Here is a 20358-nt window from a genome sequence, read left to right on the forward strand (position 1 = left end):
GGTATAATTCTTATAATGTGCTCTTGATCATGTTCACCATTATGCAGCTTTCAAAGGTGGGGCCACATATCACACTGACCTCTATTCTGAAACCAAAGGCAGTTTGGACTCAGGGTTTGGCTCAGTTCATTCTAGAGACAAGATGTTTTTCCTTCAAAGATCAGTGCTTCTTGCTTCAAAGATCAGTGTGCAAACACACTGCACACAAATTCATGAAGATCCAGGATTCTTATCTCAAGTAACCCCTCATTATATTACACCATAATTCTGTACCATCAGTGGCAGCTTGGTAAAGCAAAATTAGAAAAGGAGAGTTCTCCATGTTAAAGTACATATTCTGCAGAAAAAGAAAAGGTAATATCTTCTAAGTAGGATAGTAGAGCAACTTTCAAAGCTAAGCACTTTTTCTTACCTCTTGCTCTGCAGCTGATGACAGTGAGGAGGGCTGGTCACCATGGTCCGACTGGACAAAGTGCTCAGTTACCTGTGGCTCTGGGACACAGATGCGAGGAAGGTCATGTGATGTCACCAGGAGTGCTTGTACAGGCCCCCACATCCAAACAAGGATGTGCAGCTTTAAGAAATGTGATCATCGCAGTAAGTAATGTATTTCTTCCTTTTTAAAAGCTTCTTTTGACATCTCAAAGCAAAACCAAGTTTAGTCAGGACAGTATGCACCTGAGAAATCCTATATGCACAATTAAAGTGGCTGTCATTAGATTCTTTGCCAATTTTCCCCTTTCAAATGTTTCTCCCTTTCCTGACAATTTAATAGGTATGTACATTCTGGGCTTAGCTATGTTAAAAAAAAAGATGGGTGATCCTTTCTTTAACATTATGACTGGAGTATTTTGTTTGAACTCTGTTTGGATATTACACTTAGTTTGTAAACATGATATTCAAGGCTGTGTTTACGTCTGCCATTCAATCATTGTTGGGCCATTCCATTAACTTAGCTGTGCTCAGGAATACAGTAATAATTGAAGATTTCTGATAAATATCAAACTACTTTATTATTTAAGGCACTTACAAGGATGATATTCCAGAAATACAGTAGTTAATGCTATTGGAAGTACCTGTGATATCCAGGCTGATATAATACCTAAGGCAATATCTAGCAGCTGAGGCTGCTAGATGTCCAAATGTACGTTTTGAACAAGTGTTTGTTTCATTGGAAAAATTTATTTTTAAGTAAAATATCTGAAATAATTGTTAGTCTTATATTGGTTACTGAAATTCCTAAGAAAGCTGTTCTTGAGTACCTGAGCTGGCATGCTGGGCTTTGTAAGTGAAATGGTGGGAAAGAGATGGGACTTTAATCAGATGCAGTGAGAGGCTCATTAGAAGGCTAACCTCATAAGTGAGTTTGTGTTACTGCTGCAGGTGGGCTGTTTGCTTGATGTGTCCTCTTTTCTCTGGCAGTACGTCAAGATGGTGGCTGGAGTCACTGGTCTCCCTGGTCTTCCTGTTCAGTTACCTGTGGAGTGGGAAATATCACCCGCATCCGCCTCTGCAATTCTCCTATTCCCCAGATGGGTGGGAAAAACTGTGTGGGAAATGGGCGTGAAACGGAGAAGTGTGAGAAGGTTCCATGTCCAGGTATGTCTGTGGTCTTGAATCAAAAGTAATACAATATTCCAGCTGGATTTCTTCTCTTTATTCAGATCTAAATGACAGTGAATTTCAATGATGGAAAACAAAATTTTATCTTATGAGTGAAATAACACACAAAGGTGTTTTGACAATGAAGACAAGAATGCAGTCAGAGGTTTTGTAAACCTTGCAAATTATAATTTGGCTTTAAATATTAAGAGTTTGAGAAATTTCCATTTTAGTGATGTGTCTCTGCATATCAAAAATAAACACTTCCTTTCTAAAAGGAAGCTCTCTGTACTTGTTAGGAATAGATATACAATCCCCCAATAGCCAGATTTCTTTGATATTTGTGCACACATTTTTTACACATTCAACACAATTGATGTTATAATTCTTTCTTATTTGTCTACACTTTTAAACCTTTTTTAGACCTTTCATTCCATACACTTTCACTTTCCTTTTATATAATTTTTCCTCCTTTTTTTCTCTTTGCATATCTAATGGGCATGGCTTGGTCTTCTGAATTATTGGCCAAAAAATGCCTAGGAAACAGTTGGGTATTTTTCATTAGTTTGTTTCTGAAATATTGCTATCTCAGTGCAAACGTCTGCTATCATCTTTCCACATACATAGTGAGGAACTGTCTCTAGTCAGCGATCCGATGAAGGGTTGTCATTGGCACCAGATATCCCCACTTTATTGCCTGTGATTCTCTGTTCTTTTACATATCTTAGTGAATGGCCAGTGGGGTCCTTGGTCTCCGTGGTCTGCCTGCACTGTCACCTGTGGAGGAGGAATTCGTGAGAGGTCTCGGCTCTGTAACAGTCCAGAGCCACAGTATGGAGGAAAGCCATGTGTGGGAGATACCAAGCAACATGATATGTGCAATAAGAAGGATTGCCCAATTGGTTGGTGTTCATTCTTTACTCAGTCTGAGTCACTATTATTGCTGTTATCTCTTTAATGGGTCATTATCAAGTCACACTACAGGAATCTGCTAATTATACCTTTGTTTCAGTAGAGGACATTTAACTATTTTGAGTGCTATTTAGTGGGGTTTTTTATATATTTGCAATACCAACTTTCTTGAAGAAGTATGCCTTTCTTAAATAGGGATTGAATATGCTCTAATGTATTCAACTGGGTGTAGCAATCTAATTTTTTCATATCAAATCAATAGTAATTTTTCTTAAATGCACTTAACCCTAACTTCAGGGGTTTCATAAGAGTCCATTGCAGCAAGTGTGATTTAAGCTACTGACCAGAGAATACCTGTTTCTTAAATGAAGTTTTACATGCCTTTTATGCTCCTTATTTAATTTTCAGTTTTGTGTGTCTTTGCCAGATGGGTGTTTGTCAAATCCTTGCTTTCCTGGAGCAGAATGCAACAGTTACCCAGATGGGTCTTGGTCCTGTGGGGCATGTCCAGCAGGATACCTTGGCAATGGTACCTTCTGCGAGGATCTTGATGAGGTATTGGCTTTGTTTCCATTAACATCAGGAAATCACCATGACAAATTCATTATTTGGGAATTACAGAGCCATCTAATTGATTGCTCCTTTTTTTTTTTTCTTTCTTAACCTGCAGTGTATAGCTGTGTCAGATGTTTGCTTTAAAGTGAATCAGGTCCATCGCTGTGTGAACACAAATCCGGGTTTCCACTGCTTGCCGTGTCCTCCACGCTATAAAGGAAGTCAGCCCTATGGAGTAGGGCTTGAAGTTGCCAAGACAGAGAAGCAAGTAAGTGATATCAAAGGGAATTTGATGGCTTTGAGTAATTCTCATCTGAAATATCTTTGAATGATGGCATAAGATAAACTTGGGTACCAAACAAAAATAGCTTGAAATAACTGTTGTTTCAGTGTATTTTTGGTTTCAGTAACAAAATACTGAATTTGGGATTGGGTTTTCTAAGGGTTTGATTTTTTTAGGTGTCTTCACAGTTGTATCAAATGAGCCTAAAATTCCAGGAGCAAACATTTCCCTGCTTTGCATTCCTTTCTCTGAGGTTAACATACCTGTTATGGAGAGTGGAAACTGAAGAATTAGGATTTTTTTTTTTTCATAAATATGATTCTGTTAATAGCAGTGGTATCAGACACATGTCTGAAGTTCTCACTCCCTAAATTCCACTGGGCCAAAGCTTATCAGTGGTGAAGGACAGCAGGAAGTAGAAGTGAGGTTGAAGTCTAGTCTTTCCTAGAAAAGACAAAAATGTTAAATTGGAAGTCATGGTTGGCCTTCTTCTCTTTGTTGCTGTTGATTCAATCTGTGGTTAGCTCAGCTTGTGAACTCTACGTGTCAATCATCTGTGTAAGATTCTCAAATACTGTCAATGACAAATATAGTGATAAGGAAGAGGTAACAAAACCGTTTGTGAGGTGAACACAAGAATTCCTTAGGGTCTCTTTGATTTAAGAAAATTGTCCTTTTATACTGTCAAGCAAAGCACTAAAGAAAAGAGGCGAGTACAATCGCCTTTCTGTTGCAATGAATTTCTGGGGTTTAATGACATCTGGAAGCATGCTAGATACAGTTTGAAATTGCTAACCACTTTAATTGCTTTTTAAATAATGTCCAATTTTTTCTGTGGTTTGTTTTAATTATTTTTATTGTACATATTTGTTGGAGTTGTGAACTGAGAGAGCAGTATAATTTATTAACCACAATCTCAAAACAAAGTTCCTGTCTTCAGACCTCTAACTGGTCTGATTTTGAAGAAGCTGAGGCACACACAGCTGGCTGTGATTATCAGGTTTCAGTGAATATGCTCCATCATTTCTAGGTCTGTGAACCTGAGAATCCGTGCAAGGACAAGACACACAGCTGCCACAAGTCTGCAGAGTGCATCTATCTGGGCCATTTCAGTGATCCAATGTACAAATGTGAATGTAGAACAGGTTATGCTGGTGATGGACGCATTTGTGGCGAGGATTCAGATTTGGATGGTTGGCCTAATAATAACTTGGTCTGTGCTGCTAATGCAACATACCACTGTGTGAAGGTAGGTAAAAAAAGGTTGATAAAATGCTATGTGTTAACAACATTTTCACTTTTTCCTAAGAAGTTGTGATTAACCCTTTTAATTCATGAAGCTGGTGGTTTCTTTCAGTAAGTTTTGACTGTTACAACATGCTCATTTTCTAGGAGATGCCATGAAATGTGTATTCACTTAATCTGGTAGGATACAATAAGGGATTCTCCAAATTAAATACAGAGTCCTCTGCTTTGGATTTCTTCCTACTCAGAACACATGGCCAATTGGGATGCTTGTAAATGGAGTTAGGACACTGAGCAGGAGTTGCCTAAAGCATGGGTGTGAAGCACAGAGCTAGTGAGAACCAAGCAGGGATCTCAGGGCCCAGGAGAGTGTGAAATCCTATGTACAGGGCTTGTAAAAAGACTCTGACAGCCATATAAGGGCTAGAGTTCAAAATGCTGTCTTGAACTACCCTTGTTTTTAAAGAGTTAAGCAGACCACACTCTGTGACAACTGGATTCAGAGCCCAAGATAATTTTTAACAGTAGGAGCCTAATGAATATGACTAATTAATGTACTCCTTATTGCAAAGGCTCACAGGACCAGGATGAGAGATTCAGCCTCTCTCACCCTTCAGAGATGTGAAATCCCAGCTCTCACCCTCGCAAGGGGAGTCACCTGAACTGCCTGCCAACATTGGCTCTGCATGTGGCAAATGGGATCTATCCAATCTTGCTGTGCAGCTGTGCTGTTGTATTGAACAATGAAACATTACTACACCCATAAGAAAAATTAGCATCAGGATTCCTAAAAATGGTGGCATGTCAGTTTAATAGGGTATGTCCATGTGGTATATTCCCTGAGACCTGGTTCTGTGCTCATCTGAAGGGCACAGTAAGTCTTGATTTCATGGCCTGAGCTTCCTTCCAGTGGGAATTACTCAAAAATGGTGAGCTTCCTTGTAGGTCTTACCCTGATGCTGTACGAAACCAGGCTGAAAGTTGCTCTGCCAGTTTAACAATGGCTTAAATAGCTAAAGGAGCAAGGGCACCCCTGACAGGCAATCCCCTGGATCCTAGTTCTGAGTGGTAGCCTTGCTGATGGCTGAATTACAGGCACAATACAGAGGGGCATACACTGATTGCAGCAACAAGTTAAGCAACTGGGATGGAGGAGTTTTGTCAGAGTAGAAGGCATGTGCAGGTGTTCAGTTTTAAACACCTACCTGTGGGGCCACTGACAGAACTGGATTACCTGTGTATGTTCACTAGGAAGACACTCAAGTATTTTGCTAATCAGTAATGGCTCTAAGGGCAAGATTTTCTCTTCTGAGGTCTTTGAGGGTTTCTTTTCCCAGATCTGAAACATTTTTGCTGCTCCATGTTAAAGTGATATGCCTATAAATCTTCTAGAAGTTCTAGCAAAAAAATTCTGCTTAAAAAGAAAAAAGAAGAAAGAAATACAAAAATGACTGATCTCTAGACTACTATAGTGGTTAAAACACAGACCAAGAGGCTAGGAAAGTTTGAAATCAGGCTTTTTGAGAGACTAAGTCACTTGTGTGCATCTGGGCTCTGTCAGCCCAGATATGAATGGGAATTTCAGATATGAATGGAAATTTGCGCCTCAAATGTTGGTCTTCCTCACTGTAATTGATGTTTGTTCATTGTAGATTCAGCCAACTTAGCTGTTGCACTTCATATATATTTCTTTCAGTTCCTGTCATCAGAATTTGCACGTGTTCACTCTTGATGTAACACAAAGCATTTGTTTTGGTTAGATACAACATGCTGAACCCATTCAGAAAAAACTGTTTCCAAAGTTTGTTTAATATTTTGTGTAATATGTGTTGATCTAATAGACACAAGTACTTCATTTAAGTACACTCCACCTGCCAAAAAAAACCCCTTAAAAATACCACAAATTTGCAGGCCCTTGTATTCTTTATAAAATCTCCTAGCTGAGTAATTTGGTTTAAAAAAACTTCTTTCCTTGAGCTGATAATGATTGAACATTAACTTACTCTTGTGACTATTTTCTTTCATTATTTCAAAACATTTTTTGTATTACTGGAAAGCAGTGTTAAGGTGGACAGTCAAGACTCTTCACAGGTATTTGATAAAAATGTTGGAGATTTGATATTTATCACAATATTTCCAGTACTCTTTTTCTTAAATTGTCTGTACTATTAGAACTGAGATTGAAAACATCTGACTATAATTCTAATTTTTTAGAGTATGTGTTACAAAAGAGGTATTTGTGCACTCTTTTGTCAGATTCAGTTTTGTGTGAGGTAGATCTGGAATGTGAGTGAAAATGAGAATAACAGAGTGTGTTTTCATAGATGTACTTATTCATAGCAAGTGGTAGAGTTGCAATCAATTTTAGCTGATTTTAGTATTTAAAAAAAGGGGATATTAAAAGGTTGGCAAGCTATTTTACTTATTTTTCAGTGTAACTTAAGATGTGTTTATACAAAATAATTCTTTACAAAGTTGTGGTGCAAAACAAAGAGGTCTGTTTGACTCCTATTTTTAAAGCCACATGAGTGCAAAGGTACTCTTTTGCAGAACAGTATAAGACACTTTTTTCAAAATCCTTTCTTAGAATGTTCCCCTTCATTGATGTGTAGTACTTTCCATTGCTGTGTAGTAAGTTTCCATATGAACAGCTGTTTCTGAAGACCTTCTCTTGGCTTGGTTTTTTATTTTTCTGGCAACAAAACCTGGTGATTTTTTTATGTGATCTTCAAATATATCTCATGAATTGTCTACAAAAAGTTATTGTAAGAGTGCATGTCTGTGCGTGTGGTGTGTTTGTTCTTTGCTAGTTCCCTCTAAAATTTACTAGAAATGTCACACTAATAGCAACTGGGAAACAGAGTCATTTGCAGCTGCATTTCTCTTACTTTACAATATGAAAGCAGCAAATGAATACTACCTTTGCCAACAAAAAACCAGGCACTTTAAAAAGTACTTTGCTGATTGCTCTTGTTTTATAGTCTCTGGTGTACCATATCTACTCTTCTGCACAGGCAAGTTATCCTGACATAATGTAAACATAATGTATTGATTATTTCTTTTGGCCAGGATAACTGTCCCCTTCTGCCTAACTCTGGCCAAGAAGACTTTGACAAAGATGGCAAAGGAGATGCCTGTGATGAGGATGATGACAATGATGGTGTTGAAGATGACAAAGTAAGATGTGTATCTCTCTGCCGTATGTTTGACCTAATAATCTGATTTTAAGGAAAACCATTACAATAGATGTGAACTTTATTATTCAGATCTTCAATTGAGTTATTCTGCACTTCCTTCCCTGAATGATGTGTAGTGCAGAGTAAAGCTGTATTCAGTCAAAGGAGAGTAGTACTGTGCAGAGCAAAGCAGACTGGGGAGCCCCTGGAATTATGTTCTCTGTATCGGTTTTGAGTTCAGTTATGTACATTAAAACAGTTTAATGGAAAGTGGTAATGGATTTTTTTATATTGTAATGGAAGAATGGCAAGTCTAGTGTGTTTGAAAAGCTGGTAAATATTATATATATATGATGTTATTTTTATTCATGGTAACTTGTTTCCAAAACAACTATAAACACAGGCAGTATCAAAGGAAAATGATGGGAAGAAAAATCTAGCCTGGTTTATACTTTCCTTTAGATCTGCCCAGAAGACAAATTAATTTACCTGCAGAGCCTAAAAGATAGCCATGTAGTCTAAAACCGTTGCCTTGTACAATCAACAGAAAGAGGCACTTTGAGAGTTTGCCTTACCCTGGCTTTTTAGAACATATTTAGGATAAGGGAACTGGTATTAGAATTTTACTGTTCCTCTTTGTTCCCTTCAGAGGCAACCTAGATGCTCTAGAGCTTCAGATGGTTAAAGTTGGGTAAGAGCTGTGTTCATTTGGTCTCTATTTGGAAAACTTAAAAAAAAAACAACAACCCAAATAATAATTTGATAAAGAAATATCATTTAGTAGGTGTATTTTTAAAATTGTAGCTAGAAATTGTTTTACGAACAGCATAAGATTTTTACTTGCCTCTAATTGTATGAGTGAGCCAGGCTGTCCAGATGCCATCCTGTTACTGCCATGACCTTCAGTATACGTACAGCTTGTCCACTGAAAAATAATGGATCAATATTTGATTTTTGAATTCTGTCCAAGCTGAACAGGAGTTACCACTTCATAATATGCTCTCATGAATTGTGATTTATATTGTGAAATCTTTTTTTTTTTTCTTACTAGGACAATTGCCCTCTTCTGTTCAACCCTCGCCAGTTTGATTATGACAAAGATGAAGTTGGTGACCGCTGTGACAATTGCCCCTATGTGCACAACCCTGCTCAGATTGACACAGACAACAATGGGGAGGGTGACTCCTGTGCTGTGGACATTGATGGAGATGGTATGATTTACCAATTTTGAGAATTAGGTGCTGTTCCACAAGTGCACTTTGGTTTATGTCCAGTAAGATGGGCTACTTGGTTTTATACGTGGAATAAAATTTGGTCTAGCAGTTCAAAAATACAGAAGACAGAAGGCTGAATTTTATTTGCCCTGTGTAGTGTGGTTGTCCATACAGTCCCTAAATGACTACAATTAATATTACTAAAGAATAAATCAGTGAGTCTTTATCAGTGTAATCTTTAAAAAAAAAAACAAAAACAACTTTCTTTCATCTGTGTTCCAAAGTAATCAGGGTCTAATATAACACTTCTGTTGACTTTTCCTTTTCCTTTTAGGGAGGGAAAAGAACATCAAAACATTCACATAGTAAAGACAATATCCACAGTAATATGATCTGCTTTTCTATGAATGTATAAGTATGCAAAACTCACAGTAATCTAAATATGCATTTTTTGCATGTCTTAAAATATTGTTAGAAAGTGCTTATTTCCTCCACCAGTACATTCCTTTATAATCCCCATTTGATCAGAATTAAGATGGGAGAAAAACACTTAAATATTGTTTAAAAATCATATCCCTTTGTCATTTCAAATGTATGAGGATACAGAAATACTAAAAGTTGAAGAAATGTAGCTTTGGATTTTAAACATTTGGATGTTTTTGACTTTAGCTTCTGAACATTTGGAAGTTCTCTCATCCTCCTTCTGATCATCAGGTTCATACTAGTACTCGTGGTAGTTCTGCATTTGAAGAAAAATTCAATCATATGTTATTGGTTGAAAGATTATGCAAATCTACAGGGACAATGTAATACAGGGAAGGGTCCTTTTATCTTTCCCAGACAGATATACCAACATGTGTTTGTTTCTTTTCATCTTACAATTTTGAAGTAGACTGTTGGTTTTATAATGAAGTTTCCTGAGGAGGAGCAGTTTCTTTTGAAAATTTGGCATACTATACAACTAATGATGAACATGTTCTGGTAAAATTATTTAATGCTGAGGCAGCTGAATATTAATACAGTTGTTTCTATATAAAAGTTCAGAAGTTTGAACCTGATATAGCTGTGCATTCCATGCCATTTCTTAGAGTGGGGGACTAAAATCCAAAACAAATTATTTAAAAAAATTCCCCACCCCTTTATCTGTTATACAATGAAAAGGACTACATTCTAAGACATAATCAAGCCTTATTCTTCCATAGGAAAATACATTCAGAAAACTTTGTCATAATAAGAAAAATTGATACCATAATTTTTTTTCTAATATTAGTTTTAACTATTTGTAGCAATGATGTTGTAATCAGAAAGATTGAGTCCCTTGCTTCTTCACTGGTGATTCCTGCAGTCTGTGGCTGTCTGTGTTGTATGTTGTATTATTTTGATTTTTTTTTTTAATATTTTGTTGGGTTTTTTTCCCCTAGACATTTTTAATGAACGGGATAATTGCCCTTACGTCTACAACACAGACCAGAGCGATACAGATGGTGATGGAGTTGGTGATCAGTGTGATAATTGTCCATTGATGCATAATCCAGACCAGGTAAATGACGAATATAGTCTCCTTAATGGTAACATCAAAACAAGGGCAGAGAAAAGACCACAGGAATAGGATAGGAATTGCTATCAGTCCCTGTACTGAACAGCTGAAAAGGTGAATCTATATTGCTCACTTTCACATCTCATATTGTGAGATTCCTTTGTATCAGATGAAAGGGAAGTACAGTGATGATTGCTTTAATCCATCTGCAAGTAAAGCCATGTCCTGCAAGTATTCTGGGGACCAGATCTTACCCACTGATAGAAGAATAAGTTGCCATACTAGCTTGAAGTTATGCTTGTACTTTTAGCACTGTTGTCATTGTGATATTTGTCACTACAGAAGCCCTTGAAGAGAAGTGTTGAACAGTTAAGTACCATGCTGTACTTTTGTATTGAGTAAAAATAATAAAATTACTCTGTACAATTCTTTTTTGGGGTAGACTGATGCAGATAATGACCTTGTTGGTGACCAGTGTGACAATAATGAGGACATAGATGAAGATGGCCACCAGAACAACCAGGATAACTGCCCTTACATCCCCAACGCTAACCAGGCTGACCATGATCAGGATGGTAAAGGAGATGCCTGTGATTCTGATGATGACAATGATGGTGTCCCAGATGACAGGGACAACTGCCGCCTCAGATACAACCCTGAGCAGGAAGACTCAGATGGTAAGAGCAAGGTCATATGAATTTCATCTACTTCTTAGTATCTGATTTTGATCTTGTAGTATTAACATTTGGTGAAGAGAGACTTTGCATCAAACCAAGCTTCTTTTGACATTTGAGACACCATGGAATTCAATGGAACTAAACTGGTCAGTTTGATCAAGGGTTAGAGCATTAGGAAACATCTTTGACAGGAGCTCAAACATGCACATACTTAATTATAGGAGAAAATCTTTAACAGTTTTTTTTTTAAACAGAAAAATCCATGTTTTTGTTAAGATTCTTATTTTCACATTTAATTGAAATATTAAAAGCGTCAGAAAGTATTTAAAATATCTTGAATTACAAATACTTTAAAAAATGAAAAGTGAGCTGTTTCATTTTCCATCTGAAAATTAAAATGGAAAAAAAATGGTTTACTACTGTATTTTATTTTGAAAAATAGACTATTTCTTCAGGATATTTTAAGTCCATCTTTTTGTTTAATTGACTCCTGAGCAACTTTTCTCAAATTGTCTTTACAGACTGCTTTAAATATGTCTTGATGATATACATGTCACAGTTTAAAAAAATGGATATGTAATTGCCCTTTTTTCCTTTTTTTTTTTGTAAAATGTTGTTGGTCACCTCAGACAGTACTTCTCTGTGCTTGGTATTATTTAAATAATTAAATAGCAATAGTTTTGCAATTTTAATTTTGAAAATGTTTATGACCCTTTAAAAATCACCAAATATGTTTGCAATAATGACCCTCGCAACAAATGCAGGTAAGCAGTTTCTGTTCCAAGTTATACAGCTTGATGGAGCCGTTCCATGGCTGTGCTGTAGAAATTGAAAGCAGAATTTATTACCTACACAATATGTTTTTATGTACACTTAGAAAGATAAAATGCTGAGCCTTGTCTGATTGCCTGCTAAGACAACTGCTGTCAGTAGGAAGTTTCTGGTTGGTAGTCAGTAGTAGCTCTTAATTTTAATAACCTTTCAGTCCTGTATGTTTCCAGAATATCTTTGTATTTTCCAGTCCCTCGAATAGCCCCTTAATTTCATAAATCCAGAATAAGGGTGACCACAAGCTGATATAGTTTGTCATCTATCACCTGGTTTTTGTAAAGGAAACTACATTGATGTATGGATTATCGATTCAGAAAAAGCAGATATTTAATCAGTTTAGCCAGCTCATCACTGTCATTAGCAGCAGGTCCAACAGAAATCTTGGAAAAAGGGTAAATAGAGCAAAAAATTGTTCCCATGCTCTTGAAGATGTTAGTTTTAGCATATAAAGATGAGGCCCTGGAGAGAGCTGTTGGATGTGACTGGATAAACAAACACTTTCTAACTTTCCTTGACAGGGAATGAATGTTGTCAGCAGCAACTCACTACCAAATGAGCATCAGCTGGACTTTTAATGAATAATTAGATTCTTCTGTGAATTATCTCTTTGATTTGGCAAAGGAAACAAAATGGGAAATTAATTCCCTTTTCTCCAATGAGTGCTAAGACAAACAGGTGGAGGAACAGACAGCTGGTCAGGATTTGGAGTTGTCTATGGCAGATAGCCAGCATGGAAAATGGGAGCATTTCACCACATATTTGAGCTGCACAGAGCCCTGAGATACTAGATGTTTCAATTTTCTCTAATTACTCTTTTCATTTTTGGCTATTGCCTAAAACTTGTTCTGCTTTTTTGTCTGAAAGCTCCATACTTGGGTAATGCTGCGTTGGTTAGTCATGGTAACGTTGCTTTCCATTTTTCTGTGAAGCATCTAGTAGTAGGTCAGTATTGACTGAGTTGGGTCATTGCTGTTTCCCACTGTGTTAATTCCCATGTTCTTAGGGCAGTCATAAACACTGGGGAAAAAAGCCCAAAAATCAGATGCTCTGCTATGTGAGGATAGAAACAAATTAGTCGGCAGCACTGGGTTTGCATTAGTACCCAATGTAATATCCAGTGGTTTCTGTTGTAAAAATTGGAGCCATTTGGGGATTTGTTTCTATGCTTGTCTAGCCAAGCTTTTCTACAATATTTTCAGGTCTTTGTGCTATTGTATGGCATAGAATAATAGTCATTGGCAATGAGCTTTTTTTATAAATGCCTCCTTTCACTTCTTGCTCGTTGAGGCAAGTCATGTCTCCTTGTGTCCATTAATATTATAGGTAAACTAAGAAAGGAAATAATTTTTAGTTTTTCTAAAATATTTCATGTAGTAAAAGTGTTGAGCAGAAGCACAACTATAGATGAGCTGTACATTTTGTTCTCTAAAAACTTCCTGCAATCCATATAACAAAACTTAATTTTTTCATTCTTCTGAGGCTAACCCTGTTGAATGAAGTGCTGCCTTCTTTTCTCATACATTTTTTTGAAGCACTATGTTATTTATAAGTCATATTGTTCTATCTACAAGTGGAAGAGTGGCTATGCATGTATTCTCCCCCCTTTCTTTTGACATAGAGGTGACGCATCTGCAATCTGGGACATCTTAGATGGATTGTTGCAGAAAGAATATTAAGACAGTGATAAGAGTCTGAAAAATAGTTTAATATGATCAACAGTATATAAATATTTAGTAATGTAATGTGTGGAAGATTAAGATTTTAATGCTATTCTTTGAATTGATTTGCGCAGCACATATTTAAATGTGGTGTTATATCCAATCTGGAACAAATTAAACTGAAAATGTAATGCAAGCATTAGTGAATTACATCGACACAGCAAACTTCCAACTTTTCCCACCCTGATTCCAAAGTGATGTATAAAGTGGGGCTGGATAAATTGCTAACAATTGCCTCTGCTTATTCACATTGCTTACAGGTGATGGGAGAGGTGATATTTGCAAAGATGACTTTGACAATGACAATGTTCCAGATATCTATGATGTGTGCCCTGAAAACAATGCCATTAGTGAAACTGATTTCAGAAAGTTCCAGATGGTCCCTCTGGACCCCAAGGGAACGGCTCAGATTGATCCCAACTGGGTTATTCGCCACCAAGGCAAGGAACTGGTACAGACTGCTAACTCTGATCCTGGAATAGCTGTAGGTGAGTATCATTTTGTCACCTCTGGAAAAGTAGCAAGTGATTCTGTGATAAGGAAAGGGAAAAAAAGGTTGATAAAATGGTAGAAAAGGTAGGAAAAAAGGTACACAAATGCATGTTTTTAGTGCTGCAAATGTTGGACTTACAATGGAGGCAGTGTATATGCCCAAAGTATAAACAGCGCAATGCTGCCTGCATTTTTTGTCCATTCATCTCATCAGTGACTGTAACATACATAAAATATACAATTGAAAAAATTTTGTAAGTATAGTGTCTGCTGTCTTCAATGCCCCTTGTAAGCCACTTATTTCTCTCCAGAAGTCTTCATGCAGGCAAGTGTAATTACCTCCACTTCTACAGGTGGGGGAACTGAGAAATACCACTTATGTCTCCTACCAAAATTCAGGATGTAGCTGGGACTCTTGGGTGTGTGTAACTGGATCCAGCATTGTAATGCAGTGATTTGTCTCTCTTGTCTTCTTCCAGGCTACGATGAGTTCAGCTCTGTTGACTTCAGCGGGACATTCTATGTTAACACAGACCGTGATGATGACTACGCTGGCTTTGTCTTTGGCTACCAGTCCAGCAGTCGGTTTTACGTTCTGATGTGGAAGCAGGTCACTCAGACCTACTGGGAGGACAAACCCACCAGGGCTTATGGCTATTCTGGTGTGTCGCTCAAAGTAGTGAATTCAACAACTGGTACTGGTGAGCACTTACGAAATGCTCTCTGGCACACAGGAAACACCCCTGGACAGGTGAGAGATGCACTTTTAGGCAAACAATATTTTAAAGATAAGGGACATGTTTAAAAAATTTCCTTTCACACCTCAATTTTTGCAGATGTTTATCAGTGTTTTTTAATTCCCTTATTAGTAGTGTCAATAGTAAAACATTCATTGTATTTCAAAGACAGTCACATAAAAGGGAAGATGAGGTGTGATCAAATGGAACATGAGAGCGATGTCTCAGTTACGCACAAATCCTTTGTTGCTTCTGTATTGGCACTTGCTTCTTTGGTGTTCCAGCTTGTTTGAATTGCACGTGGTTTAGAGTACAGTGACAGAAAAAGAGAAAAGACATTGAAAAAAGAGAGAAAAACTGCTGCTGTTCCAGATAGGGTTGAACCATGGAAAAAACTTGTTCATTTTGGAAATTAGGTTAGTAGGGCTTCACATGTGGATATGAATTCACAGGGCTGTTACTGAATGGGAATTTTTAAGGAGCAGCCACAGGCAGTAACATCTGTGCAAGCTGCAGTTCCTCTCCCTCACTGGAGGCACTCATTCAGCATCAACTCTGTCAGCCTGGTTGTGTGTATGTGCAAACCTGAAGAGTTCCAGAAGCATTTGGACAATACTCTTGGACACATGTGACCCCTGGGGATGGTCCTTTGCATGGCCAGGAGTTGGATTTGATGATCCTTGTGGGTCTCTTCCAATTCAGCTGATTTTTTGATGTCATAAGGGAAGTCAAGGTTCAATGCTGTAACAGTCTTCAGTGACTCTAGCTATGAAACAGCAGGAGAATAATTGATCGACAGTTTAAGGCAGAAATTTCCATTACTTTCACCCCATAAAAGTAGTATTTTGATGATACAGTCAAATGTTAAGCTATTTTCAGTTTCATACTCCTCAGAAAGTAAGCTTTGGCAGTTGCTGTGGTGGATGTAGAGTTACTGGGGCATGGTGTGTTTCTAATAAGGCATTTGTATTCCTACTGCAGGTGCGTACTTTGTGGCATGATCCCAAGAACATTGGCTGGAAAGATTATACTGCTTACAGGTGGCACTTGATTCATAGGCCTAAAACAGGATTAATAAAGTAAGAAATATTTCTGTACTTCTACATTTTCTAGTAGCAATGCTTTGTCTCTATTGATTTAAAAGCTGTTACCAGTTTCATAGTTGTTTCTGATAAATATGTTACTTCTGTGACTGTCCAACATTTTGGGAACACTTTATAATCTTCAGAATAATTTATTTTCCTTTTCAGATATATGTAATTTAATCTGGATGGTTCAATATTTACATCAGCTAAATACCCTTGAAAAAATAGGCCTCTTTCTCAGTAGCTTTTCTGTAAGGAGACCAAAAATTCGTGAGCAAAACTCAAAGCAAGATTAGAACATGAGATTGCTCCCCAGCATGAGGGATTTCAGTGAATGAAAATAATTATAAACATGAGCATTGCCTCAGGGAAGTAGGCCAAGGGCTTGTCTCCTTCAGCATCCTGTCTCCTGTAGTGTCTTATACAAGACAGTGCAGAAGTGGCCATGAGCACATCTGTAAGGCACACAAGGAGCTGTGGCAAATGACTTTCTGTAGAGCCCAGCTGTTTTTAGCTGATGTTTCAAAGACTGAGCATTAACTGCTCATGTCAGTTTTATCTTCTACTAACTACTGGAACTGTAAAGGATATTTTTCATGGGGTAGAGTCAAGCCTTACCTCCAAAGGTCTTGCTTGTGCTTACATGAAGGAGGTTTTCATTTGTCTGTGAAAGACAAAGTGTAGACAAATTAGGATAGACTAAGTTACGTGGTTTTGTAAAGAAAGAAGTTTATTTTTCCTTCAGTGTATTGCAGTGCAAATAATTGACTGATATAGGTCAAAAAGAAACTTTTTTTTTTCATTCATGTTGCTGTTTACCTGTAAAGTCCTTTATACAATCTACATAGTGTCAAACAAAAGATGTTACCACTGGTATCACATTAGATTAATCTAACATAGCAAATTCTGTGGTTTGGGGCACTAAATTTCTCCATACTTAAGGGTGTTCTGATAGAAAATGAATTAATTATTTTTTTCACTAATGAAGTAATGAAACAACTTATTTGTACAGAAATATCAATTCCATATGAACATAAGAGCTATGTAATTTTTCTGGTGGGTTCAATGAACTATTAAACTCTTTCCCATATGTTTCGGGTTCTTGATATTTTGAGAATTCTATTAAATAGGATTACATTAACATGAAAATCTATAATTTTTTTACTCTTCTTTTCATTGTCCATAAAATACTGATCTCAGGGAGCTGTTTCATACTTATCTTTGTGCACTTTTCAGGAAACAGAACACTTTATTACAAGTGCTGGACATGCATTTCTGTCTAAACAGAAGTCTGCCCCTACCTAACCACTGAGTTCTAGAAGCTGCTCAGGGGTTGTGATCCTCATGTGAAGCCATCTTGCTGTGTATAACTAATGCATTGTCAATTGAAGCAGGACAATAATCCCTGACTCCAAAGACTAGTCTAATTAACCAACTATAGAGTAATTTCTCATTTGGCCAAGGAGACTGAGAGCCTAACAATCTCAAAGTCTCCCAGGAGAAGCAGAGGATCCAAGTTTGTGGAAATGTAGTCTCTCTGATAAAGAAAGAAAATGAAGTGCTGACTTTAGAGGTCTTTTGTCTCCAGGGTTGATACCTGCAATACTAAAAAAGACCCCCAAGAACCAAAGAAACCAAGTTCTCCTTTTCCAATATATTATTAGTCTAGCTCTTTGTGTCCAAATCCTTCCAGCTTTCACTAAGCTCTTAAAATGTCTGAAATTGAGATTCAGCATGTCTCCAATTAATGCTTTGTTTGACTAAAGCGATGGTTCTTACAATTTCTGATGTTGGCCCTTGCACCTAAAGATAAGTAAATCAGCTGTTCACACAGCTGCAAAGACAGCTTTGTTCAGTGATGTGACAAGGTTGTGTGCTAACCCCTGAGTTCACTGGGACAAGGGCTTATCAGTGAATGCTAGTACATGACATAGTTCATTCCAGGAGACATGACTGTTCTAAATAAAGAACTGGGAAATCTTTTGCAGATGGTGTGCATGAAAACACTAAAGGAGCAGCCCTACTGCTTTTGATTAATGTGTTATGGCTGCCAGCCACATGGGTGTGAGATAGAGATGAGAAGTGATCCCTGCAATGAGGTTGGGTTTTCTGGTGCCTTGTTAAAATTAATTCTGTTCCAGTTTTTAGAGACTGTTACCAGCTCTTACACTGGATGCTGTATTATCCTCCTTGTTTAATTTATGTTCTTCTTTACAGAGTGTTGGTTTATGAAGGGAAACAAGTCATGGTGGATTCTGGACCAATCTATGATACAACTTTTGCTGGTGGACGATTAGGTCTTTTTGTCTTCTCTCAAGAGATGGTCTATTTCTCTGACCTCAAATATGAATGCAGAGGTTAGTTACAAAAAAATGTTTGGAAGATGCTTAAGCCTTTCATAACTTGTGGAACAAGCACAAAGTGTCTAAATGTAAAGTATCCTCTAAATGAAAAGCAATCTGTAGTATCATAGCATGGCATAAACCTTTGGTGAAATGCTTGCCCCTAGAATAATCTCAATTTGAATAATAAACCCCAGATGTTTAATACTATCCACCTGGAAAAAATAAGGTAGAAATTTCTGAGAGAGACTTGCTTAGAATTCTCTCTGTATATCCACTGTCCTCTGTAGGCTATTTCAGTATGTCCTCCTGTTTGTAGAAAAATGAAGAACAGAAGGTGTTGTGCTACATCTCCTAAGTGTATCATGGTGGAGTTCTTGTTTGATTGACTTCCTAACCAAAAAAAACCCAATCACAATTAATATACTTTTCCCTTTTCTTTCAGATGCTTGAGCAGTGGTTGCTGCATTACCAGCAAAGTACTGTAGATGCTATGCAACCCAGACACCTCAGTGCACCCTGGCACTCCCAGTTTCTATTTTTGTGTACCTCCTGTCCTATTTCCTCATGCTCCACTCTCCAGGATCCTCCCAGCTGCCAGGAGTGTTTCAGCCACCCTTCCACCCAAGTGCCTTCTCACAGCCAGGACTAACGAAACCTAAACGTGAACGTCGGACCCACCACTGAAGCAAAAGCAGATTGATACGTTAGAACGTTTTTGTAGAGTGAAAACTTAGCAAAATGTGTTTGTTTACTTGTCTTTTTTAAAGAATGACGTTTACATATAAAAAAATGTAATTACTTAATGTATTTATATATATGGAGAAAAAGAGGGGGGATGATGATTATCAGTTGTTATGTTTAAGTGAGGAAAAATGTCTCTTAATTTTTTTGGGTGTATGGTTGACACTTCCTAGCTCTGATCAAGACTGGACTTGTAACACAGAGCTTCTGGGTCTAATTTTAGCAAAGTAATGGAGGGTCACACCAACAGTAAAAATTACTTTGGATATTAAAGATCAGTTATAAACATTTCTTGATTCAAAAAGGTGCTTAGTTGTTAAGGATGCTCTTAGTAATACTCTTTAAAATTATTACTGGTAGAACTGTCAAATTTGCAACCTAAAACATTCTTTAGTAGGGGCTTTATTTAGGCCAAACAGAATTGAACTAGAAACTCTCATGTGAAAGGGAAGAGTGATTTATTTAAACATCTGAAGCTATCACTATTGTCTGACTTTCAAAAAATTATGTCCAGTTGCCGTGTTTTCATCATATTCTGCATTGCCTTGTAATAAAGAATATACCATGACTATGTGGAGCAAAATGAACCTGAACCACTTTTCCACCTCTGCTGCAAAAAGCACTTTGACATCCTGAAACCTGATGTGGGTTTTTGAAAAGGCGGCAATGCTTGCCATTACTTAATTTGGTAACATATGAATTTAAGGTTCCATTTATAAATATTTTGTTAGTATTTATTGTGATTATAATGCCAAGCTACCTTCTCTGATAATTGATTTTAAAGCATATAATCCATCAATACACAAATAATAATAATCCATCAATAAATTCACAAATAATGGTATTTTAAACCAATTTTTGAAAGCAGATCACAATATGTAGATATTGTCAAAGCATGGCCTACACTTAAGTATAGTTCCATGGGTTATAGTCATGTATACTTTAAAATTAAATGAATAATAATAAGGAATTTACAAATGGAACCTTAATATATATATCCAGTTACCCTTATTTTAATATTTTTGTATTGTTACCTATGTCTGCTGTATATAGAACTTCTTAAATAATGCTGAAGGGGTAGCAGTGTTTATTCTAAACAGATACAACAGTTACTCAGATAAACAATCATATAGACATGTTTAACATTTTTGTTTTGTTTAAGATTTATGAGCGTTGTTCATAAAAATAACACAGGCTGGTGTAATTTT

General features: G+C 37.1%; 1 protein-coding gene across 2 annotated transcripts in view; it reads left to right on the plus strand.

Moving 5' to 3' along the window:
• The window catches only part of LOC116183470 (thrombospondin-2), a 39369-nt gene extending 19378 nt beyond the window's left edge, over positions 1-19991 (plus strand). For both annotated transcript variants that reach the window (XM_085575468.1, XM_077782094.2), the window contains exons 8-22: positions 427-597; positions 1423-1599; positions 2331-2504; positions 2942-3069; positions 3185-3337; positions 4383-4601; positions 7667-7774; positions 8825-8984; positions 10409-10527; positions 10967-11201; positions 14011-14238; positions 14722-14993; positions 15961-16058; positions 18282-18421; positions 18852-19991. In XM_085575468.1, the coding sequence (XP_085431594.1) occupies positions 427-597; positions 1423-1599; positions 2331-2504; positions 2942-3069; positions 3185-3337; positions 4383-4601; positions 7667-7774; positions 8825-8984; positions 10409-10527; positions 10967-11201; positions 14011-14238; positions 14722-14993; positions 15961-16058; positions 18282-18421; positions 18852-18859 (2390 nt within the window). In that variant the 3' untranslated portion in view covers positions 18860-19991. The remainder of the gene's footprint in view (positions 1-426; positions 598-1422; positions 1600-2330; positions 2505-2941; positions 3070-3184; positions 3338-4382; positions 4602-7666; positions 7775-8824; positions 8985-10408; positions 10528-10966; positions 11202-14010; positions 14239-14721; positions 14994-15960; positions 16059-18281; positions 18422-18851) is intronic.
• The last annotated feature ends 367 nt before the right edge of the window (positions 19992-20358 follow it).

Source organism: Lonchura striata, chromosome 3 (genome assembly GCF_050655825.1).
Source record: "Lonchura striata isolate lonStrDom1 chromosome 3, ASM5065582v1, whole genome shotgun sequence".
NCBI classification, from domain to species: domain Eukaryota; kingdom Metazoa; phylum Chordata; class Aves; order Passeriformes; family Estrildidae; genus Lonchura; species Lonchura striata.